This window comes from Pipra filicauda, unplaced genomic scaffold, assembly GCF_003945595.2.
Source record: "Pipra filicauda isolate LSUMZ 115617 unplaced genomic scaffold, ASM394559v2 scaffold88_size2543281_pilon, whole genome shotgun sequence".
In the NCBI taxonomy this organism is placed as follows: domain Eukaryota; kingdom Metazoa; phylum Chordata; class Aves; order Passeriformes; family Pipridae; genus Pipra; species Pipra filicauda.
In genome coordinates this window covers 1,944,543-1,969,854 of record NW_024105075.1, presented here as the reverse complement: position 1 = coordinate 1,969,854, position 25,312 = coordinate 1,944,543, and the positions used below count along the sequence as shown (strand labels likewise).

The following is a 25,312-nucleotide window of genomic DNA, read 5'->3' as shown; positions in this document are numbered from 1 at the left end:
CACGGCAGTAATATGCATTTAGCCCACTCAGTTCACCAAATTTTCCTAAAACTTTGTGGGAAAGTTTATAAAATCCCTCAAAATTATGACCGACAACATTTCATTATAAAGGACTGGTAAAAGGAAGGGTTAGCAGGCATTTGTTCTATCTATCCTAAAAGCTGGAAGGTAGGATCACAAAGTGTTGAGAAAATATTTATTCCTGTTGACATCAGTCCACATGCATCAGATACACCTATGTTGACTATGTGGCAGTCAGTCACAGGAGTACATTTTTTAATACCTTTTAATCATCAGTAAATAGCGTAGTGAGCAAAAGACCTAACAGCAACCATCATAGCTAAGAAACAAAAGATATAAAAAACCAACCAGATTTTTTTTCTTGGATCATTAAATAAAATACAGCCACCTGGAAAAGGCAGACCTATATCCATTTTTTTTGCAACATCATTTAGCAGCTGACTACAATCAGTTCATGCAAGACAGTACCATTCTCATACAAGGTTACGTACAGTTCCACAGAGGTGTCATGGTCCAACATCAAAGCAGTGTCATTGATGCAAGTGTAGAAACAGAATGTACTAAACAAAAGTAACCCTTACACTAGTAACCCTAGCATTTCTAGGACAAATGGACACAGTCTGAAGGCCCCTCCTAGGTACTATGTTATGATCCTAAACCTAGGATCATAAGCTGTCATACTGCTTCTGTGGGACAGAGGAGAGTTCCCAGTAATCCAGGGATCATGCACAGTCCCAGATAAGGTGACACAGCATGGCACAAAGGTCATTACTCCTTCCTTTTCCTATTCTGAAGATATCCAGACCATACTTCTGTACCTCTTCTAGCTACATCATGAGAATTTGTTCTTTTTCTGTGCCCTTAATCCTTCTTCAGGCCTTCCATCATTTGCCATCCTGATGTCTGCAACAGCCTAACAAAAGTATCATGCCTCCTCCTTGCCACAATCCCTTTCACCCAGTCCACTACAAAGATACATCAGTTAAGACTGACACTGTCACGTTGCTCCAGCCATACCATTCCTCATTTCCTTTCTCTAGATCTCCATTTCCCACTGCTTCTTGCTCTCAAAGACCTTCACAAATCAATCTCTTCTTCTCTCTACTCATTCTCTAAAATGAATTCCGCAGCAGGGAGATAAAAGACAGGTGGTGTCAGCAGATGCAACGAGGGAGATTATGTTCTACTTCGGCAATGTTCTGTTTAAGCTGCCTGAGAGAGGTGGCCCAGTGGATGGAAGGAAACTATCTGAGGGATCCAGACAGGCCTGGAGAAGTAGCAGTGAATGTGATCATCACTATGTCATTCCAGAGGCTGCCAAATGTTGAATGCAACCACCACATGCCAACATAGTATGTTTGAATAGAGACCAGTCAGAAGATACTCCGAAGATTACATCAGAAAATATCCAGAGAAGAAATGCTGCTAACGCCCAAGAAATAAAAGATTTTGCAGAAAATTTGAAAGAAATGTTGTAGTCATGGGAAGGGATTAGAGATCTTAAGACACTAAGATTTGGCCTCTTGGAGATTACTTGTTCAAATCCCCATCCTTGATGAGGATTAGCCCAGGAGGTATGCCTTGCATTTTCTGCCTCGATATTGACATATTTGAAGTGTCTCACTCTGTTCAGTTCTCAAAACTTCAAACTGCACTCTAAAATACACACTCAGTAGACATTCCCCACTGATTTCAACAACCTGAGAGATGACTCAGAAAAGTAGTTCATTACAGAAATTTAAAATTTCCATCCATCTCATGGTAGGGAACAAGAACAGTGTTCTTGGGAATTGGTACATTACCGATTATATATAACTCAGTGAGACAAAAACTTCCTTTGAGATGGAAGCTAGCAAGCCTTTGTTAGTGGCAAGCCCAAATTTAAGGTGATGTCTCAAGATCTTGCACATACTCCCTGACACAGTCATCACAAAAAGCCCTCAGTCATTAAACAGCTATTGAGTTAAGCCTAAAGAGTCTTGCAAACCTCAGGCTTTCAAGACATCCTGCCTACAGAAGTCACCTGAGCAACAGACTAGTCTAGCTGTGCAGATTGCAGCATCTTCTTCAAGTGTCCTCAGCTGCTATAACAGTGCTTTATCATGTCACAGGCAATGGCACAAATCTTCAGGTTGGGTCCCTACCTGTTTATTATAGCAGAGTTTATTAAGCTGAGTGCTTAAGGTACCTTGCTACAGGTTTAGCAGCAGTTGTAGGAAGTCTTAAGGCCTGGGCTGGTCCCTAGTTAAATTTATTCCAGATCAGCCCCAAAGCTTCCTTTACTCTTCCAAGTGCAAGCGGTACCTGCTGACTTGGGCTAGAAAAGGGAGGATAGCTGGAAGCAATGCATGGTGTATCATTCGGTCATGTCAGTGTTTATAAGAAGCTCCATGACCATGCTAGCCCCAGGACAGCGGAGTTTTTTGTTAACAACCATAGAGGGCTGCAGTTATGATTTGGTATAAAAAGGTGGGAATGAAAACATGCAGAGCATCCCTCCCTGGGAAACAGTGCAATGGGTCGAACGGAACAACAGCCCCTTGTGCGTCAGCATATGTAAGAACAGCCCTTTCTCATGTTCTTTACAGACACAAATAAACAAACTGCATTGGGGGCTGCAGGGAAAGTGAGAGGCCACGGAATTCACCCTGGAACTGGCAAAGAGACAGCAGGAGCAGCAGCTGAGTACAACATCATCCTTTTCTGTTCCACAAAGCTAGGTCTGCTAAAATACAAGCCTGTGGAACTCTGCAACTTGATATAAGATGGGCCAGATTGGAACTAGAAAAAAATACAAAAACCAGTAAATCCAAGCACACAAGGATGGCAGAAGGATGCCGTCAGGTGCACACACAAGGATGTACATATGTACAGTCAACATCCCATACTTCCTCATGCCAAATGTCACTGAGTCTGCAAAACAAACTGATAAAAACCATTACAGGAGCCTCCTCCTCATAAACCACTGGGAAACATAACTCCCAAAGTCTTTTATTCTGATGAAGTTCTATATTACCAGATTAATAAAATCAGAAGAAAATGGCATGAGAAGCTACCCTCGAGGGGGTGAAGAGCTGCCGGGCAAGGTTTAGCACACATCTCTGTGATGGCAAAAAAATGAAGGCACAGCTACTTTTTTCTGTCCCTGGCTACAGGGCAGAGCCTAATTGTTTCTTTCTAAAAGGAGTTAGGATAAGGCAGAAGAGGTGAGTGGAAGCTAATCAACCTTTAAATACTTTACCATCTGCTGACAACCAGGCAGTGGTTTAGCATTTGTTTTGAGAACAGTTTACCAGCCTATCTCACTAACAATAAGACCAGGCTTATGAACAGCCTTTCGTGATGGGAGGGAGAGAGACCAAAGAGAAAAAAAGAATAGGCAGCACACGGGAGGATGTATCTAATGCTTTATGTCAGGAGCGCTTTGCATTTACAAACACTAAAATATAATGCATATCAGCAGTGAAATTCTCACTGTTTTCCAGCAAGATTGTGAGCTTATAAAATAAGATGAAACAGAATATAAAGACTGGCAGCTGATGTCCCCCAGTCTGTGTGTGATAAACATTAATGGGTAAACTTATTCTGGATTCAATATTTGACCTTAAAAGGCCAATGAAGGATCCTCACTACACTACCTATGAGCTGGTTCAAGTAAATTATACTCCGAACTAGTTTGAGTGCATCTGTGAAAGGAAAACAACCACAGCCTCTCTCAGCACTAAATATTAATGTCCAGGCAGACAAAAGCGGCAGTAGGAACACCGTAATAATATCACCGGCAGACACTCTATATGTTTCTTCAGGGCATTGACACATCAGCACTAGGAATATGCCTATTGTCCCACATTAAACTAATGACTTGTTCTGAGACATTCCTCTGGGAATCGCAGATGTTATTTATAATTTCAGACACTTAAAAGGATTAAAGTGTGTTTATTCTCAGTAATCTCATTTGTAGAGAAAGATATATACAGGCAGCAGGAGTATGCATTTTAACCCTATTGGGGACGACCAAATGCACAGCTCCACAGACAGCCATCTGCCCTCCTCTTCGGTATTTGGGACCTCCAAAAGTCTCACCAGCCTGGGTGCTTTCATTAAAACTATCTATGAATTGCAGGTTAGAGGCACTTCTGATAAACTCCATGAGCTCCTGGTGACAGCAGGCTGCACATACTGCCAAGAAATCCAGCTGAAAATTAAACTGCATGTCAAGTAGACCTATAGAATAATTGCTCGAGGCTGGAATAAACTACACTCTCTGATTGAAGACATGCAAGTAGAGCATCGGGCGATATGCTGTGCCCTGGGCTATAAGCCGTTTCTATGAAGCAGTTGTGTCAAAGTACTGGGGTGGTGTCAATACGAGTAGCTTGTCAGTAGGTGAGGTGCACTGCAAGTATCCTGATCAATAGCTGCAGGCTACGAGGGATGGCAGCCCTGCCTGCAGAGACATGGGTGCTGTACAAAGCCCGCCACAGCTTGCGCTACCCAGGCGGCAGCCAAAGCCAAACGTAGACCGGCCCGAGTTGCTGCTGTGCTCGCATCAGCCGAGCGGCTCCGGCAACGACGGTGCTCCTGCCCCGGGGCCGGCGCCTCGCTCCGCCACCTCCCGGCTGCCGCGCCGCGCTCACGGGTTCCTCGCATCGCCCCGGGCTGCACATCAGGCTGGCAGCGGCTTGCGGCCGGCGGTGCCCGGCAGCGACCCTCGGCCCGCCTCGCTCTGCCGGCACCGGCACCTCTCCCCCATTCCCGCGTGTGTCCCCGGCCTCCTCCGCCTCCCCGCCAGGCTCGCTCCTTACCCGTCTCTTTGTCCTGGGCGGCTTCCAAGTGCAGGTCGCTGAGGAGATGCTCCAAAATCTTCTCCGGCGTCCCCGACACCACCACGTATCTGTCAGAAAGCAGAGAGTCCCCGGAGTCATCCTCGGTAGAGGACTGCGAGCGGCTGCTCCACTCATCCTCCTCGTCCTCCTCGTCGATGTACTTGAAGTAAGGCACGTCGAAGGTGGGCAGCGGCCGCTCCCCGCCGCGACCCCCCAGCGCCTCAGGCACCCGCACCCTGCCGCTGCCCATGGCGCCCCGCTCCCGCCGCGCCCGCCGCCCCGTGCCCTAGGCGCGCCCCCCGGGGGCCATCGCCCTGCCGGGGGCCGCGGGCCACCGCCCCGCCCGCCGCCGCCGCCGCCGAGCCCGGCCCGGCCGGCCCAGCCCCGCACGCCCGGAGCCGCGGAAGCCTTACCTCCCGCGCCGCTCGGGGGCCGGGCTGCGTGACCACACCTTCCGCAGCACCAGCGCCGCGCCGGCCGCCTCCCGCGCCCGCTCGCCGCCGCCTCCATCGTCCGCCTTCCGTGCGCAGGGGGGGAAAGCGACAGAGAGAGCGCGGTCAGTGCCCGCCGGGGTCGGGGCTGGGGCTGCGGCTGCTGTCCCGCCGCGGGCTCCAACCGGGGGGAACCGCTGCCGGAGGCCTACACTGGGGAGGGGGCTCTTTACACCGCGGGGCAGAGAGGAGGAACGGGCTCCCCTTTGTGAGCAGCACTGGGCTCCCTGTGTTGGATTTTAATTCACAGAAGCCAGTGGGGGTGGAAGAGGGGCTTTGACTATGCGGGTTTCTGTGTCCCCAGCGTGGTGGCTTTTTTAATTCCCTTCCGATCAAATAAAGCAGAGGACAGGTAACAATAGTCTGAAAGTGGCAAGTGCTCCCGAGCACGCCAGTAGTACAGAGGCAGAATACACCTTCTGTACTTCAATAAAGGCAATAAAACCAGCGGAACAGGCATGCAATGTGTTCCTCTGAGCATCTCCTAAAATACTCCGTGTACAGATCTCCCTTCTTTTCAACAACTTTTTAACTCGGGAAACCAACACCCTCACAGAAAGGTCAGCCCAGTGACTGTCCCGGGTGTGAATCTTGGCTAAGCTGCAGTTTGGGCACTAACTTTCTCCCTCCGTGCTCCCTCAAACAGAATGGAGCTGAACCATCATCCATTCGTGCACACGCAGCCCGCATCCCCAGTGCAGGCAAAGCCAGCTGACTGAGCAGTGCGGGAGATGAGAGGTTGTTGCTGACTGAGCAGGGCGCATTGAAACACGGCGGCTGCCAAATAGCGGCTCCCAGCGCTCTGCTAGATCCTCCTGGCAGATTTAGTCACCGGAGGGTGAGCGAAACAAAAGAGGCAGCTGTTGCAGTGCGAGTAAATCCAGGTGCTGTTCCTCTAATTCTGACCTGGTTTAGTTATATCGTTCAGTATGTCAAACACACCTATGAAAGCAATAGGTGTACTACTCAAAGGACAGAAAACAGCATTTGTACATCAAGAGTAGGTCCAGCAGTGAGAAAGACTTCAAGTGGGCTAAAAATTGATGAGGAACAGATCTATCTTGGCAAAACAAGGGAGAGAAATTGCTTTATGACTCCTTTTTCTATTCTTTCATTTCTTATTCTAAGACCCGGTAAATCTGACTGCTACTTCTGGTTGTGACTGTGGCAGACGTGTGAAGACGCAGTCTCTGCCCTGAAAAAGTTTTCTTTATCAGTAAACAACAATGTAGAATTGATCTACTAAATTTCTGCAAGGTCAGACGTACAGGTACTGAGCCAATTAATGTCAGATATTCATTGTAACACTCCCAGGAGACATTACTGAGCAGCCGCATTACAGGAATACGGATACATAATTGTAACCTTCCATTCCACTGGCCATGGTTTTTTGTTGCCTACATATTTGAAAAACTGCAATGAAAGAAGCAGCAAAAGAGAAGGAGAGGAAGAACAAGAAACAGGCGCAGCATTAAAGCAATTCAGTAACAGGGAGATTTATCCAAACAAATAAATTGCTCCATTTCTCTTTCCTTTCTCTGGCATCCTCTAAAATAGCCCTGTGCTCACTGACATTCCAAACTGCAGCACATATGGAGCATATATGTGATGTATGGTGCTGTATTCGCACAAACCATCTATTTCCACATAGATGGGAATGGATTTTAAGCACACCCATATACATTACATACATGAGCAGCTGGCAGCAAGTCAACAGGGAGCACTGGGAGGGTGAAAGCTCTCTCACACTGAAAGGACATTAACAATGGTTGTTCTGGATGACGGTGTTTCCCCTTCAGCATTTCACTAAGCAGAAACATTTTCAAAAAACCTTTTGGGTACTTCTTTGTGAATTAACAGCATAAAGTGCCCCAATGGTGAGATTTTCATAAGGCTCTTCCTCTTGTCCTTGCCTGTTTTAGCAATTTCAAAGAAGAGAAAAATCAACCTATTTTATCAGGAAAGACAAAAATTGTGCAAAACTAAGGCTAGTCGGGTTCAATTTGGATTTTCATTACCTATAATAAATACTTGCCAAAAAAAGGAGAGGGATAGAGAATTTCTTAATTTTGCTATCTTATATTGAAAATAATTTAAGGGAATAATTATTATTTCATTAAACTCCCACTTCTGCAGGAGTTATTTTTATGTTCAGTCAGGCCCTTTAGTCATATCATAAACCACAACAACTAACCTGAACAAAGCAAAACACAAAGACATGTCCTATGTATTTTCACAAGTTCTGATTTCACTACAGATATTACTCTAAAATGACATCAAGGCACGCTTCATTTATCAGAATCTGGAATGGTCTGTGAAATAATTAATTCTTGCTGTAAGACAACCAGGCTGCTCTCAGCATGCTCCATCTAAATACAGTGGCAGATGAGAAGGAGGATGCAAGGGGCCCCCAAGTGATAAGCAGTGTGTACTGAAGAGCAAGGCAGCATCCTAGCTAAGTCCCTAGAAGTCAGCACACTGACTCGAGACATTCTCATCACATTTTCAATTAATAATGAAGCCTCACAGCACTTTTTCAGACCTTTACACCTGCAACCTGTGCTGGCCACGCGGGGTCACAGCGGCTCAGCGTTACCACCTCTCTCATTTTATGGCTGGGCAGATGAATTGAGGCAGAGAGGCTACCACTGGTCATGCTCCAGATCAACAGCAGAATCACAGTTCACTCAGGTGATGCTACACCAGCACCTCAGCTTTGAGCCCCCCACACTGCCTATCTGACATTTATTTCACTCCAGTGCAGAGGGTAGGAAATGACTCTCAGTAGCCTGGATCAGAATACATTTGGACTTGTGCTTTCACAGAGGTAGTACAGGAAGGGGCAGAGCACCAGAGACGCCACAGAGTTGAATCGCTGTCTCACTTTGCATGTGGCCTTGTGCAGACTCTCCCTGTCTCAGCTGTCCCTTCAAAAGCACCATTCACATCCTGCTTGGATGTTGTAATCAATCCCTGGTGCACATTACCCATCACTAGAAAATTTAGCTAGCTCTGCATCTGTCAACCTTTATATTTCACATTTATTACAGCTTTTAATTAATCATCTGTTGATAGCTAAACACAGCACTATCAACCTCTATGTCAGTTCCCAGCAGGAGTTTCAAGTAAACAGCAAGGCCCTCTGGACTCTGTGGATCTTCCAACCAATATTATGGCCAATTTTCCACTCCTCTCATCCATCTTCCTAACACTGAGGTAAGCCATTTATCTCCTGGGTAATATATTTTAACAGAAGACAAGTGCTACCTTTATTTTCAGCATGAAAGGAACCCTGGGGTGGTATAAATATTTATATGCTTATAGGAATGAAACAGCTGGAAGTCCTTGCTTAGCGGGCCTCAACTTGTGGAAGTTATGCTTTGCATGAGCAGGAATATGACCCTCTGAATTACCACAGGGGCGTAAGAAAGCAGAGGTACATATGCAGTGTTGAAAACAGCCACAGCGTGCCAGCTTCCTTATGGAAGGCATTAGCTTTCAGGGTTATTTGCAATTGGCAGGGAAGAATCCAATCTCTGGCCAAAGCAACCAGTAACTTTGGTATCAGTCAGGGATATTTCTGTGTTCCTTGAATTCTTGAGGTTGGCCTTTTAAGTAATTAAAAGAGGAATGGACATCCAGAATGCACTGCCTCTCCTCTTCCTATGAGAAACCTCCACTGCTCAAAATAGCGTTGAAAAATGTTGTATTTTCCAACAGCTTTCCAACAGAAAAAAAACCAGTATGCTCTGCAACAGACAGTATATTCATAAGCCTGCTTCACTGAAAAGAAAACACATTTTCACATAATTTCTCCACAGGACAGAACACCTGTGCAAGGATTTATTTCTTTATCTGTCTTACCCATTACTGAAGTACGTAAGGTTGGAACACCCGTAAGCAGCAATGCACACTATGCATTTCCCAATGACAGAACTTTTGTCCAACATCTCTTCACCTGCTTTTTTTAAAAAAGAGACCAGACACAGAGCTACTCCAGCAAACCCCACATCCAGAGAGACTCCCATATTGCTGGTTTCAATGGATAAAAAGGTAATACAACAACTAAGAGATAACCTATAAGGCACCTATAAACTTAATGGAGCATGGAAAATCCAGTCTGCAGACAGATTTTCCTGCTGCCAAATAACCAAGCAAAGCAAAGGCAAAGAGAATCTTCTTTGGACGACATGCAACAAAGCCAACTTTACACAGGCTAACTGCTTCAAAATCACATCAAATAACAAAGAAGTTGCCTCATCTCTGAGGTATGGAGGGCAGGAACATTTTGTTTTCATAGCATAATTTGGTAAAACTGACTCAACACAATCAGATAAGGCTGATCACTTCTGCCTCTATGTCTTTTCATGCTGGTGCCAGGTCATGCCCTTGAGAGGTACGGGAAAATGATTCCAAGGGTTGTTTGTGTTCTAAAGAGAAGACTGCTCCCTTCAATGAATCCATGGAGTTTCCCTGTGCACACGAATATTTCCATGCAAATGGTGTAAAATACATGAGCAGAGTTGGGAAGAGGGCTCAGAAGTACAAGCGTAGAGAAGCTTCCACTGCTGTGCAGGGAAAGTGCTCCAATAGGTGACAAAGCTGGACGAAAGCCTCAAAATAACAAGATCCTCATTTCCAAAGACTGATTGTTTTGCTGGGCAGGTGTCTTTTTGCTTGGATGTTATAATCAATCTCTGGTGTATATTACCCATGCAAAAGAAGAATTACAAGAACATGAAGAAGACAGAAAGGTCAAGCCCAAAAACTGGAAAAAAATGGCTGGTATTCTTTATGTAGTTTCTTCAAAAAAACCACTTCTAATTTTTTGGGGGTTTCTTGGTTTTTGTTTTTTTTGCTATGTCTTGCTGCTCTGCCCAAACACCTCTGCCTTGTTCAGCCTATGTTAAAACTTCACTCTGAGACTGGGTCCAAGCTAAGACAAAAGGTGCTTGTCTGTTGGGACCCTGCTGTACCGATTGCAAAGGCTGGAAGCACCTGCCTCTGAGGTGTGACACTGAGAGAATGAGAACTAGATTGGACACACCAAAAGTGATAGTTACACCTCCATCCAGGCTCATTATATCCTACAAGCAGATCTGGTTGTAACAGCCAAGAGGTACAGCTGTAAAGAAAACCCTTTGCAGCTCAGGCTGAAGCATGCTCAGAGCTTACAGAGCCTTCAACTATTAACCTCAAAGCTCTAGAAACTCTTTAGAGAGCTTGTACAAACTGCATTTTTTGGCCTCTAACTTGGGTCAGATTTGGGCAAATATTTATGAAGATGGCAAAAAACCAAAGACTCTTCCCCAAAGGGATTTCAGATCCTACTTCAGAAATATAAGGGCATAAGAGCTTCTCAGAGAACTGCTGCCAGAATTTTTTTTAACATAGCAAAACATATTTACCCCTAACTTCACTCCTAGCTGCGTCTGAACCATGTTGGCTTCATTTTTCCTTAGAAAATTAAATAGACTGAAGCAGACATCTTTCAGAATGAACAGATAAGATGCAACAACTCTTAGACACAACGGAAAATTAAGTCTTATGATGTGAGACATTTGCCAATGCTAGCAATAGACATAGAGATGAGCCCTGGCTATAAAATATAAACATATTTATATTGCAAACATGATAGAAAGTTAAAAAAACTAACAAAATGCAACATTCTATTAACAGCTCTTTCTATAAGATACTCTTTCAGACTGCATCCATCAGGACTAAAGACCTGCTTACACTTCACTATGCTTTTTCCCTGGAATCCGTTATTGTGGAAATTGCAAAATTAGATTTAAAGTCACCAAACAGCTATACAAAAATGACTCTCTTCTTTGCAGGCTATTCCTCCTCATTTGACAAGAAAATGGAAAGGAACAGATCACAATTAACATGGAGATGGACAATATCTCTGATCTCTGTGGATAATCCATCTCAGAATATGTTACTGTATTTCACAGCGTTGCAAGAGAAACCAAAACCTGCATTAAGATGTTTGATTTTCTTTCAACTATAAGAGGACAAAAGCATTTCATAGTCACCAGCACAGCTTAATCCAACTATATAAAGAGGAGACTGGTATTTTTTTTCTGCAGTGGCTACCCTCTCTTTATTTCAGAAAAATGAAAATAAAAAAAGAGTTACTACTCTACCTCTATTTAAAATATCACAACATAAAATGTTTTCAGTGGGCTGCCTGTTTTGTAGTTGCATGATCACCATTTTTTCCAAATTTCAAGGGAAAAATTACCTTACAGGACTGCAGGACCATCAAGAGCAGCTTTTCTTAAGAATAAAAAAAAATCTTACAGAAGACTGTGTTATTTTATTCCACTATAAAATACAGTTCATAGGACAGACATATTTTATTATTTTTTCTCATGTCATCTTTTGTCCAGTTCGTTTTTGTACTCTAATATTTTTGGTTTTCTCTTCAGTTGTTAAATCCACTTTCATAAACATGGGCTAATTCACAGTATACCGGTAGAAACAAAAATCAGCTAATGCCTCACACAGTGATTTCTCAATAACTTCTGACTGGGCTGTAAAACCATAAAACACTCTAAATTTTTTGACCACCACCTCCTTCAGCAAAAGGCAGCCAGGGATTGTACTGAAACTTCCTAGTGGTCTCACACTGAGCTATCACTCTCAGAGATGCACAACAAAAAGCCGACATTCGGCTCAACACAACCTTCCCTGCATTTATCAACTTTGCAAATTGCGGTGAAATGAGCACAAGCCACAACATGGAAAAAAAAATCAAAATCCTTTGTTGCTGAAGCCAGTTTTGAATATTGCATCTGATAATGCACAGAACAAGCCCTTTTAGAAAAACTGTTGGTGCTGTCATCTGCATACTGAGTATCCGCAGCAAAGGCAACGTTAATAACGAGTTATCCTTGTAGAGGGGTCAAAAGGACACTGCTGGTAAGACAGAGATGACAGACAACAGGCATCAGGGAAAAGATTAATATCCCTACACAGTCATACATCAAGGAACTCAATTTTTGCCTGTAATCCCAAAACTGCTGAGAGTAGGATTATTTCTGCTTTCCCTATTACTAAGAAGAAAGAAACCGCTCATGGGAATAGGGCACTGCTAAATACGGGTCCTTATGTGAGCAGAAAGGCTGCAGTTAGGTCCTAGGGCAAAAAAATAAAGCTCAGTTGTGTGATGTTCCCAAGCAGGGGTCCCATGGCAAGTGAGGTTAGGGATTCATTGTGCAGGCACTTAAAAACGTGAAAAAAGTTCGTGTAGTTACAGAAAGACAAAGGAAGTGAGAAAAGAGGAACCTCATGCAGCTTTTCACAGAATCATAGAATCATTTATGTTGGAAAAGACCTTTGAGTACAATCACCGGAAAGTTTACAGTTAAAAAGGAAAAAACCTTTAATGTTCTTTGGAAAACAACAGAAGCATAAAATCATCAACTGAAATAGGAATCCTGGTTTACACTTCCTTTGGCACACTTCGATAGTGCCATGCTGCAGTACAGATGAAGACACAGTGTTGGCCATGTCATAGCAGGTTAGCTGCAAGAATGCCCTAAATGGAGAACAAATTGACCATACCCCTAATTGGCCCCCAAATTTCCTCCAAATGTATTTAGGGCGAGAACACTTTAAGGATAGGGCTTTAATGAAAGGAAGTAATACTTTTAACACAGGGAAAAGGGCACACTTTCTAAAACAATATAAAAAAAACCATTACTGGTATCACAGCCACTGAAGCAACATTATCATAACCTTAACACTCCACAATTCTGTTGGATAATGAAAAATGTCTTCTTAAAACAATTGAAGGCTATGCATTTTGGTTTTCCCTTTCTTGGAGCACACACTCTTCATAGCTATTAGTGGGTAAGTTTGACAGCCTGACAGAGAGCTACCACCTTGGCAAGGACAACTGAGGAGGCCTTCTCTCTGTAACAGTACAAAAGCAGAAGGAAAAAAAAGGAGGAGGGAGTGGAGAGAGAGAGAGAGAGAGAGAGAGAGAGAGAGAGAAAAGACGTGAGGATGGTATTAATATTGTTATCATTCTCTCACAGCTGGCAGGAAAGCACTTACTTGAAAAATACCAGTATATGGAAGAATTGCAGGCTCAGAGCATCTGTATTTCTAGAAAAACCTGCACCACACCAGGGCAAATTAACATGACTGTAGAACAAAAGGGGCAGATGCCAACCGTCCCTTCCAGTGGCCTTGCAATTAATGTGGTGGGATGTGGAGCTGATTGCAAATTTTCCAATGTAACTTTTTTTCTTTTACTGAAAAAATATGGATTCACTACTACATTCACTGAAACCATGCCAGAACATGTCAGTTTGAACAGAAAGCAGCCTGCTGGGCTTCCCCCACTGCCTGGACATACTGCCCACCCCAGGCTGGCAGGGCTTCTGCATCCCCTGCCACCCAGGAGCTCCACAGGCCTGGAGGTCCAGGTCCCAAGGTAAGTGCCAGGAAAGTTCAATCTGTATTTCTGCCCTAAGAGAGTTTTGCAATTGTATTATTTTCACCAGAATCAGAATTGCAACTTTTTTCTTCCCAAGAATGTAAAGTTTCCTACAGGACAAAAATGCAAACACTAGGTGCAAGTATCTCCTTTGTTAATAGCATAGCATAGCATAGCATAGCATAGAAAAGAATAGAATAGGAGTATGTAGATGAAACAACAGTTCAATACTCCAGTTACCTGGGGGATACACTGGAAAACACTGAAACAGTGTCTTCCATGATGTCAGTGACAGTAGGTCAAGCCTTAACTACAGTGAAAAGCAAGAGGGAGATGATATAAAAATTGCAGGACTTATGTTTTGTCCAGGAAGGGGAGGAAAGAGTGCCAAGGATTCAAGAAGGATTGCAGACTTAACCCAAATACCCCAGGACTGAAAACACATATTACTATTACCATATAGGTCAGGGAAAATAAAATGGAAGATGATTGTGTAGATATACAGAAGTTATACTTGAAAATAATCTTAACATCAAAAGGGTGAAATTCTAGAAATTACTGGAATATAAGAGGAAATAGATAACAACTCGATTAACATCTAACAGGGCTGGAACTTGATTTCTCTGGCAGCCCCCATACAGCTTTCACTCAAGAATGAAAACTACAGAATACAGCTCACTAACATTAGTGGATTTAATTTATTAATGTAGACTAATATTCACCTTGGTAAGGACACATGTACAAAGGCCTTAGAACCTTTATAATGGAAGCAGCGATAAATAAGGTCTCCTGAAGGAATTGAGGACAGATGGCAGTAAATATATGACACTGTCAGCCTCATATTGCTCTAATTACCAGTTCTGGATGCATACAACTTCTAAGTCAAACAGACAAGATTGCTGATTCCTTTCTTTACCTTTCACTCCAATTTATACTTGGTGTGTAGCAAAACATTATTTAAAAAAACTGACTTATCCACTTACTGTCTATTAGAGAAACCTTTGTCTCTTAACTTATGTCCACAGGACCTCTCAGTGCTGCCAATGCCACCACTCTAATAAAAATAAAATTAAAATATGTATGCTATTCACATTATAAGCCATAATTACAAACTAGGAAGATTAAAACTTGCCTATTAAACTGAGGTGCTGCTCATTACATTTATCACTGTAAGGCATATATCTTTTTGTGGAAGCATTATGCTCACAGAAGGATGCAGCTAAGTACTCAGCAAAGGTCAGGAGCTGGTTCTGGTCTCACAAAAGGCTTAAGATAAACCCTTAAAACTGAGAATACTATATAAAGCTCAATCTCATTCTCAAGAACTCCAGAATCAAACTCTCTCAAATGCACTGACATTTAACACGGTCTTCAAACAGCTGGTGTGAAAAAGCACTGAGTAAAGGAGTAAAAAAAAAAATCCAAAGCTAATGTTTAAAATCAAAACAATTTATTTAACTTATAGACCAACAGTAGTTGTCACAAAGTAGAATTTATATCTTGTGGCTTGGTGGTTGTTTTCAGCTAAGTTAGATATAACGCAGCTATTTCTTTTGAAAAAAGCATGAATCACAATGGCTCCAATTTTCTTGGGTTTGGATGACAGTTTTAACTCGCCCCAAAATAGTCTGAGATCACCAGTCTTTCTATTAACGCTTTCTAATGGTTCTTTCCTTGCTAATTAATTCATGAATCTAAATCATTCACAGATAGATAAGCCACTAATCACTCACAGTCTTGATAACAGATCCTAGGTAGATAGCAATGCATAGAACATGCAATAAAGCTGCCAAAAAGGAAAGGAAAAAGGAGTTAGAAGAAAAAATAAAACTTACTTCTTCCACCTAATAGCAGGAGAGTTGATTCTGCATTTATCATGCAGGACAAAATACTCGCTGATGTCAAAAAATAATCAACTATAGAAATGAGAAAAATCAGGTTGCTTCTATACGGATGCTATTTTCTCACATTACACGCACAGGAGAAAAGGGATTTTTTGGTTTGGTACAATATTTGTCGTCCACGTTTAGCAAAAGGAAAACATTACAGAATAAGGCAGGTAGGAAAGAGGGGTTAACAACCAGTTGTTTTCAGCAACAATTCAAAAGTGATGGTTATAGCACACAAGAAATAAAGAAATTTTATTGCAAGATTACAGTAAGGAAAAAGAAGAAAAGTGCTTTGTTGCATACCTACATAAAGAATAATCCTACAAAATGATAAATTTAATTAAAATTTCATGTATTGAAGAAAAGTGTCACAAAAAATAAAAATTACAGAAACATATACAATGACACCATATAATGAAGTACAATTTAATATTTCTCCCATTTTATGATTTTAAATAATCACATATTGCTTTACTTTTATTTTGTTCCAGATGGAGTCATGTACCCACTTCTTAACTGCCTACATGCTCTAAAAATTCAGCATGAATGTTGGGAGTCTCCTCTCTGCTTTCTTTAGATAATACAGTCATGGCCAACTTTAAAAGGGAGATAAGTTAGTTATACCAAGGACAATCTCAACATTTATTCAAGTTATGGAATGAAAAATGCATCGTTACCATGGCAACTGTTAAATCACATGGTATCTGCAATGAGATGCAGGGCATCTTGAGTAAACACTCATCTGTGTGCTTGTGTGGTCTCCTCCACAAGGAACAGTTCCTTTGGGGAGGAACATGCGCAGAAGTGTGGCATAGTCCAGATTTCACTGTCTCTTCTGCAAAAAAGTTAATGGAAGTAATCCAAAATGTTATTTTTGCTCAGGGAGATTTAACCAGATCTAACCATTAGAATAGGAAGAAATATTGAGAAAAAAAAAAGATCAAATGTTGAATGTTTTGCTAGGATTTGCCTCAATCAATACCATGAAACCTTGCAAATGACAGCGTGCCTCTCAAACTCACTTTGTACCCTTGCATCAGAAGAGTATTCACAACAGCACTAGGAAAAAAAGCCTTCCTGACAGCATGAAGGCTGCCAAACATGCAGCAGCACATCTCGCTGGGGCCGTGGGAGCTGTTACTGCCTCCAGCCATCTGCCCCTCCCTTCTGAGGGATGTTGCTGCCTCCAAAACAAGGACATCTGATCTACCCTTGAATCAACCCTGAACCAGGCTGCTGCATGTCTTGCTGGGCTCTGATACTATCATCTAACACACCACCTCTCCCTGAGAGGGCCTCTCTTCCTCCCCAGGAGAGAGGACAGCTCTCTCCAGAACAACCCCCTCAAACCATATTGCTCTACTGCCAGTCCCATCCATAAAGTCTCAGCCTATCCATCAGTCATTGGGCTTTTACTGTACTTCCCTTTTCTAGCTACCCTTTTCTAGCTCTTCTTCAGCCCACTATGATGCTCATTCCCTATCCCTTTAATTCACCATGAGGAGCAGCACTGACACCAGGTTCCCCAATAATCTCCCTTGGGTCGCTCCCTTTTTCCTCCTTCAAAGTATCTCCTCCTTCTTGACCCCTTGAGCAACCTGGTGTTACCTAGAGAGAGTGAGAGCCACACTGTGATGCCACTTGACAGCTTCTGATATACCCTTGTATGCCCAGGGGTTTCTTCAGCCAACAAAGGCTCCACTGGGGGATACAACTGTCCACTGACATATCTTCTGATCCCATTCTCTTCCTCTCATCACATCCCATTACTTTCAGATTGCATAGTACAGACTACCTAGACACTGCCAACACCTATTATGCCACCCAAGATATATGGAAACTCTCCCATATCTCTGATCCTGGCCTCCCTTCCCCCATTTCCAGCTTTAATTCCTTCCTGACCTTCATGGCTTTAAACAATTTATACAGCTTTCTGCAGGTTTGTACTCTTTTTCATGTATAACTTTGAGATCTCATCTAACCAACTTCTTTCTCCTTACTCAGGAAACTATTTTTATGTCTTGCATCTCATAAATTCACCCTATCTCGTCAGTCCTTCCAGAAATGACTTCTTAAACCTGTTTACTTTGTCATTGCTGGGCTCTTCCTTTCCACATGGTTGGCCACTTGCTATTTGACTTGAACTTTGACAGGTAAGGAGATGCCATGGGTGAAGAAGAGAGACGCTCTGGAATTCACCAGATGTCACAGAGCATTTGAGTAACAGAAAGACAAAATGAGATGTGTGAACAAATGGCCAGGCCTTAACTCCTTAATAGAACCCTGTGGAGAGGGTTACAATATCCAAGTACTCCAGGGAAATAACTAATGATCCTTTCTTCAGTTCAGTCATGTTTCAAGAAGCAATTGCCTGAGTTACTAAGTGCTTGAGACTGCCTCAGTAATTGCAATGATTTATTTTATGCATCATCATAACTACAGCACTAGGTCAGAAGGATATGTGCCTTATGGATGCCTTGAATTTTAACACAGGCATTGGAGGCAATCTGAAACAGAGACCACAATGATTTGAAGGGGATGAGTGAAGCCAAAGTCTTTAAAATCCTATCTAAAACATTAGGTTTCTGTTAGATTTTTCATAAAATTAATTATATTTTCAGATGATCCTAAGCAGAAGTTGCTTACATATTCTTCTGCTCCCTTAAAATACAAGTGATCAGAATCTAACGTTCCTGAAATCTCTTCGGATTTTTTTTCCAGTGCAAGTAATGAATGTGCAGTTTACAGTGTAACTACCCACTCAGTAAAGACAAAAAATGAAAACACTAGGCTGTTGTCTCTGACTTATACCTCTGTCTATTCCAGAGAAAAATCTCCCTGTGCAAAGCATGTTTTTTCATATACCCTTACTCTGTACTGGTGCATTGGCTGCCTGCTAACAACCAGCAAAGAGGGGGATAAGATTTGGGCTCATGAGCGTTTACTTGACATAAAAAGTATGGTCTTTACACATAGTTGATTACCTGACCTACCAAAATGATTCTGCACCAAGGATATTTTGTGAGGACATGTTTGCACGGCAACAGAAGGGATCGGTAAGCAGCTTCTTAGGCATCCCCATCCTCCTGGTATTACTTACACTCCTTTCTGCAGTTGCTTTTCCTTTTAGCTATATGAGGCTTCACTAGCACAGGACATTTTTAGGATAATGATAATTTAAAGGGCTGTCATCACCAAAACTTGCAGGCTATATGAAGATTTTTAAGACAATTTCTCTCCATAAACTTCAAACTGCTCCCCTATGATAACTCAAGTGAAAGCCCTGCTAACATTCAGCACTGTTTTTCCAAGTAATGTGTTTCAAGTTTAACAGTGTAAAAACACTAAACTAACACAGTTTTCAAGGTCAAAAGAAAAAATGTAGCAATTATAGTCCACAGTAACTTTCATTCATTTGGTATTCAGGATGCATTCTTTCTGAATATCAAATCACAAAATCATTGCCAATTCATCAGATTTTAAGCTTTAGATTATTAAACATTAGACTATGCTAAAAATAAAATACAGCTTTTTATTTGATCTTATTAAGATGCTTCTGTACAACATGATCTAAGCCTCTAATTATCTATATCTCTATATTATCTCAATTGTTATTTCAATATAAGCAAATTCATAACAATGCATTTTAATGGGAAATTAAAAAATTCATATACTAAAAAGTGGAGCATTAGAAGTCAAAAAGTTGAATGTCAAGATGTTAAAAATGAAAATGTTTCTCTATATTGTGTGTGCCAGGAAAGCAAGAGCTCACATGACATTTGGCAGTGATTTCCCATGATGAAGCAACTCTTTGAGGATTTCATTTTCGTAAAAGCCCTTGTCTATCTAGAACTAGCTCCTAGCTCCTTGACCTTAACAATGCAATACAGATAAAGTTCATTAAATATATTGTCTAAGGTAGAAAAGTGAAGAAGTTGTGCTGTAGCAAGCACTTAACCTGTGCATGGGGAAAAAAAAAAGTAAAAGGATTGGAGCAAAGTATTTGTCATAAATGCAAAAGCAATATGGACATATTGTTATTGCATGTTCTGCTGCATTCGCAAAATTGCACAAATGAAGAATCTCCAGGATGGGAAGTATTATTAGATCTTAATCAATAGGATTTTTTTCAAACAGGCTGGGCATCCAACCATTTGACGCAGATCTTTTCCATGCACGAGAGCACTGGAACACTGGAAACTGCAGCATTAATGAATTGCAAGGAAAATTGCAAATGCCTACGATTTTGTAGTCAATTTTCACATTATCATGGTCAAGCAACTTTTACAGCTTTTTGATACTTTTACTGGAATGCTAAACCTTTATTTCTTCTTACAGCAGGTAAGACATGAATTTCTAACATAATTAAGTGAGTAAATTGCTATTTTTTTTCTGTTTCTATTCTTAGGAGATCCTTAATACATATTGAACATCACATGGATTAAAAACTAATACATTTTAAAACAACAGTTATATGCATGATTTATTGTATGGCTTTTGTCTAATGCAAATATTTACTATTTATATGTCACTGCAATGAAAACAGTATGTGTCAATTGATGAACCAGTAAATATGACATAGAATTTGAGTGCATTGCTACAACAGTTGAAAAGGAAACCGGTGTAGTGAAACTGTAGCCTTTTTCTCCACACAGTACAAAACTAAGTTTTGCACCAGGGAAGAGACAGTCGTATCTGTACATATACATATGTGTGTCTGTGTGACAGCTGAGGGTGGGAGAGTGCGAACAGATGAATTACAGGGAGCATACGGCCACCCAGTGCAAGAACAGAGCAACTCTGTTCTAAGGATGGCTGCAGATCCCACACAAATTAGCACATATACCCACAGCTCTTTTGTAAAATTGGAACATGTTCCTTCAGTTTCTGCATACGTTTCTACAGGGAAATGTCTAAAATGAAATAAGAGAGGCAGATTTTTAGAGGTCTCCTGAAACTAAAACTGTAGCTGACACTCTGGAAAAAAAAAATTGATAGGGGCCATTTTTAAGAAAGTACCTGACTTGGGTGTCCCACAACAAAAATCTGCCACCTGAAGCCACTTTCATGTGGTTTAGGTGTTCAGACATAAAATGGGAAACTGCTTCAACCTATCTATAGTATCACTCAGCCAGCCAGTGCACTCTGACTACTCAAACCCCACATCAGTGTGGGAAAGCATTCTGAGAGCCAACGTTCACAGTGCTCCTGAAAACAGGGAAGTGGCACTTCCATATACAAACAAGGATCTGAGACACATATGTTTGGTCATTAACCCAAGGTCTTGGAGGAAGCCCGTGCAGGATGGGGAGCTCCTGAGCCCCCATCTGACACCTCAGCTTCACCACTCACCTCTCCTCTTCAGAAAGGCAGGTAGTGTGTACCTACATGGAGTTACCTGCAAGGTAAGCCAGGGAGCAGACAGCCTGCATCTATTGCTTTTTCTGTCAGCAGGCACTAGATGGAGAGGGGGAAAGGTGACATTCACAGCCTGACGTCCCCAAGGTAGGGGCACAGAAGTTTGTATAGGTCTCAAATGTGATGACCAAGACTTAGGTTTTAATCTGAACACTGAAAAGGAGGTTGAAACTTTTCAGAATCTGCTAGATGAAAACCTGATGCAATCTGAAAAGAGGAGGAGAAGGAAAGGAGTGTCAGAACAGTGTCTGTTTCTGCTGTCACCAGGAGAAAGCACCTTCTTTATGTTAACAACTGAGACTGTGTGTAAATGACTGGTTCTTTCTTCAGAGTGAAAAAAGGTTCCATAAGTAGTCCTTGTAAGTGATCATCTTTGCTTTTAGCAAGGTTTGCAGTCTGTTTAATGAATAAATAAATACAGCATATGCACACATAGGCAGATATATCTACAGAAACAGAACTGGTGGACCATTAGTGCCAGAAGTTCCTTGGTGGAGAAGGATTCTGCCATCTCCTTGGTGAGATCCTGAGAAAGGCCCCAGATGCAGGAGGCCATCCCCTACAATGTGCAGGATTTGATAGGTTCCCAGTGGGGCACTGGGCACTGGTCAAACTCTGCTGGAAGAATCTTGTGATGCCAATGATAAAGCAGGCAGGAAAATCTTCTGCCCAGGTTTAATCTACTTCTTCTGCCTCTGCATGAAATAGGAGTAAAGAACTCACTGCAAATAGAGTTCTGTTTAGAAGCCACATGCTTCTTTTACACAAGTTCATCAAATCTAAGAAACAAAAAAGAAATCAATATAGCCAAATTATTAGCTCAATATAGGTACTGCATATTATTTAGACAGACTACAGACTGAACTAATGTGTGGATTTCACTTAAAAGATTCAGGTTTCTCACATGAGGAGACAAAGCCAGAGTGTTGGTACACTTTTCAGCTGTTTGCCATCCACACAAGGAAGCCCAGACCCAAATATGTCTGTTTTTTAGCTCAAAGTTTGAACAACCAGGCTTTGCATATGAGAACCAAAATTATTGTCTCTTCAGTCAGCTCTGATTAGTGTCTTCTCTGACCCTGAACACATCAGGTCTCTATTAACTTGCTAAGTGTGGCCAAACAGTATATATTATAAACAGCAAATCAATTTAACAGCTGTATTTGTATCCACATATATGTTTTAAATTTTTCTGTGGTGAATAATCCCCTACTTGCAACATCAAAAGTATTTTGTAAAAAGGCCTCAACTGTTATTATATTCACTGAACAAATATTATTGCCTCTAAAAACAGAATAGACACCGTGATATTGGAACCAACCTATAAAGGTGATGCACGTTTGCATTCTGTGCTTGTCTCCTCCTCTACTAAAAAGAGCAGGTTTTCCTTTGTTTCTCCTAGCACCAGATTAAGTAGAAATGCTGCTCCTGATATACCACACACAGGTCTACTCCCCTCACCTCCCAGGGAAAATGGAGATGAAATAAGGGATGGTGCTCTCAGTCCAGCCACTCCAGGTGAGACAGCAGCATCAGCCAGGGGACAGAGCTGACACACAGCAACCTACAAAGGCATGTGAGCTGTAGGCTCTTCCCTTGATCAAACAGGGCTATGTAGTTCAGCATCATCTCCTGTTCAGGGCTTATTCTGGTTCAGAGCTTGGAAATCCATCTAAGATTTGACCTTCAGCAAGCTGTTAAAGGAAATACCAGCTACTATTCATGCTCTTCCTGAGTTAGGTCATCCTATTATTTTCCCAGTCACCAAATGAGGCTAAAGTACTTTTTCCTGCAACCAGCAGCTGCTGCTGCTCCCCCATGTCAGAGCCTTCCCCACTCGGATGCTCACGTTCCAGCCAGTGACAGAAAAGAACCGGGAACTGCCTGCCACATGGTAGCAGAAAATATATTCAAGGAAGGCCACAAGGTCATTGCTAATTTCAAACCCTGTTTCATGTTTCCACATGAAACATCTAATTAAAACTTTTCACTAGGTAGTTAAAACAAAATCCATGCATATGCACTTGAGACCTCATTTTCATGTGCTGTGAATTAGAACATAGGAGGTGCTGCACACAGCAGTAGGAACACTAATCGAGGAAGGAGAGGGGAATACCTGCTTTGATTTAGAGGAAGACAGTCAGCAAAAATACCACTAATCACCTGGGGTTTCATTCCTTTGCTCTTTGAGCTGCCACATACAACCAAGAAAAATGAATGCGAGTGGTGTATTAACTGCTACCAAATCAGCGTTCTCCACGGGTGACCGTGTGTCAAGCACATCTTGCAAAATGCCACCACCTTCCATGGCTACAGTGTGACAAAAGTATTAGACCCTAAGGGCTATACCCTGCTCTCAAAAAAAATATCTATTAACATCAGCAGGAGCTGAATTAAATTTTGAAAAGCAGGCACAGTGAGTGACAGAATGGCCATAGCAAAAGGACAATTTTTTGAGATTTTAGAGATGTCTCATGATTAAAATAAATAAATCCTGGGGGGGGGGGGGGTGTGGGGAGGAAGAAGCCTACAAGAAATACAAGGCTGAGATGTGCTTACATTCCTGCTGTGGATGTGGCTTCAGCAATGGAGGAAGAGATAAACACTTTACAGCTGCCCTTTTTCCAAAAAGCCCTCAGTGCAGATAGCCCCACTCTGGTACAGGAAAGACAGCTGAACATAAGGAAAAGGCTAAGTCTTCACACCAGCATGCTCCAGGTGGTCTCCAGAGCATGCCTGCAGGAACAAATACCAACAAATGCTGGCAGCATTTAGTCCAGTGAGGTCCTAACGCAGGCTCATTGACTTCAGAGCATCCTGCCATTGGAACCACGCTGACCTTAGCATAGAAAGCAGATGGTACTAAAGACTTTGCTCCACTGTAGTTTCTACTCCAAACAAGAGCAAAGCTTGACATGTAGAAATATGTTCACCTATTTAATAACACTAACCATGTATCTTCTGTGTTACCGGCCCAAATCTTCATTTTGCACTGAATCCTTTTAACATGACTGATCTCTGGGCCAGCTACTAAATCTCAGACAACTTCCAAAGAGGATGCTGTAGTGGACAGCCATCAGCTTCTAGTTTATCAAAAAATTGTCCAAAAAATTGTATGTTTCTCCTCAGCCAGGTCCACAGTACGAGCCAAAGCCAGATGTCCTTGATTGTTTTCAATTCTAAGAGAAGAGTCTAGTAGAACAATGAATGACTTAAAAGATCTGCACCACTGAAAGGTGAAGGACAAAATTACTTCTCTTGAAATTCAGAATTCAGAAAAAATATCATACTTTTGCATGATACATATTCAGAGTATTATCAACTTTTCTTTTTAATCTTCCTGAATTTAGGTAACAAATTCCCTAACTTGACAGAGAGATCTAGGCACCTTTATTACTCAGAGTTCCCAGGATTAGAGTACCACCACACTAAGAACTGTGTAGTCCAACTTCCCATGAAAAACAGCACTCCTGTCCTCTTCCCTGCTCCTGGATGCTGACCTCCACTCATCATTCACACCCTTCTTTGTGCATGCATGCCTTCACGAAGCCACATGGTGAAGCACAGGACCTAGATTAAAATACTGGCTGCCGAAAAAATGCAAGGAAATTTCATTTGACACAGTTCAGTTTCTGGATTTTGTAAGTCACAAGGCTTTTGTGAATGAAGGAGGATGGCTGTATTTCATCAGGAGCCTGCATGGGTCATCCCTCACACCATATCTCATTCTCACCCCATATCCATATCCCCATAATGTGAAGGAAACTGAACCAGTTGGAAAATAACCCCACAAGAAAGGTGTATTTATTTTATTTTTCAGCTTCATTATTCCCTGTGTCTCTTCATAAAGCTGCACTACATGGGACAGCCCAGGGCTGGGGACAAGCATTTGGGGCAGTACAGCCACTGAAGCAATGCCCAAGGACCCAGAGGCTGCGTAGTGACTGAAACTGCTTGGCCTTGCCTCAGCTATGCTAAGAATTTAAAAAAATATCTCCCTGGCCCTCAGCAGTTCAAAGTCCAACCCACTTCCAGCTTGCTTGGGATCCCCAAACCACCTAAAAGGGATACCAAAGCAATTCATCAACATTCATTAACCACTGCAGGTTTTATGGCACCCTTCAAGGTCCCACATGTTGAAGACCCCGTTTTATACCTGGTAAACAAAGGTGCAGAGAAGCAGCAAGATTTGAAGAAGGTTATTTATTAAATAAC

At 42.1% G+C, this 25,312-nt stretch overlaps 1 protein-coding gene across 1 annotated transcript in view; it reads right to left on the bottom strand.

The window, feature by feature from the left end:
* RAPGEF5 (Rap guanine nucleotide exchange factor 5) overlaps positions 1-25,312 on the bottom strand; it is a 163,051-nt gene that overhangs the window by 60,365 nt on the left and 77,374 nt on the right. Inside the window, exons 10-11 of the mRNA XM_027738414.2 lie at positions 5,261-5,364; positions 4,827-4,915 (exon numbers count right to left, since the gene is read on the bottom strand). Coding sequence (XP_027594215.1) covers positions 4,827-4,915; positions 5,261-5,364 — 193 coding nt within the window. The remainder of the gene's footprint in view (positions 1-4,826; positions 4,916-5,260; positions 5,365-25,312) is intronic.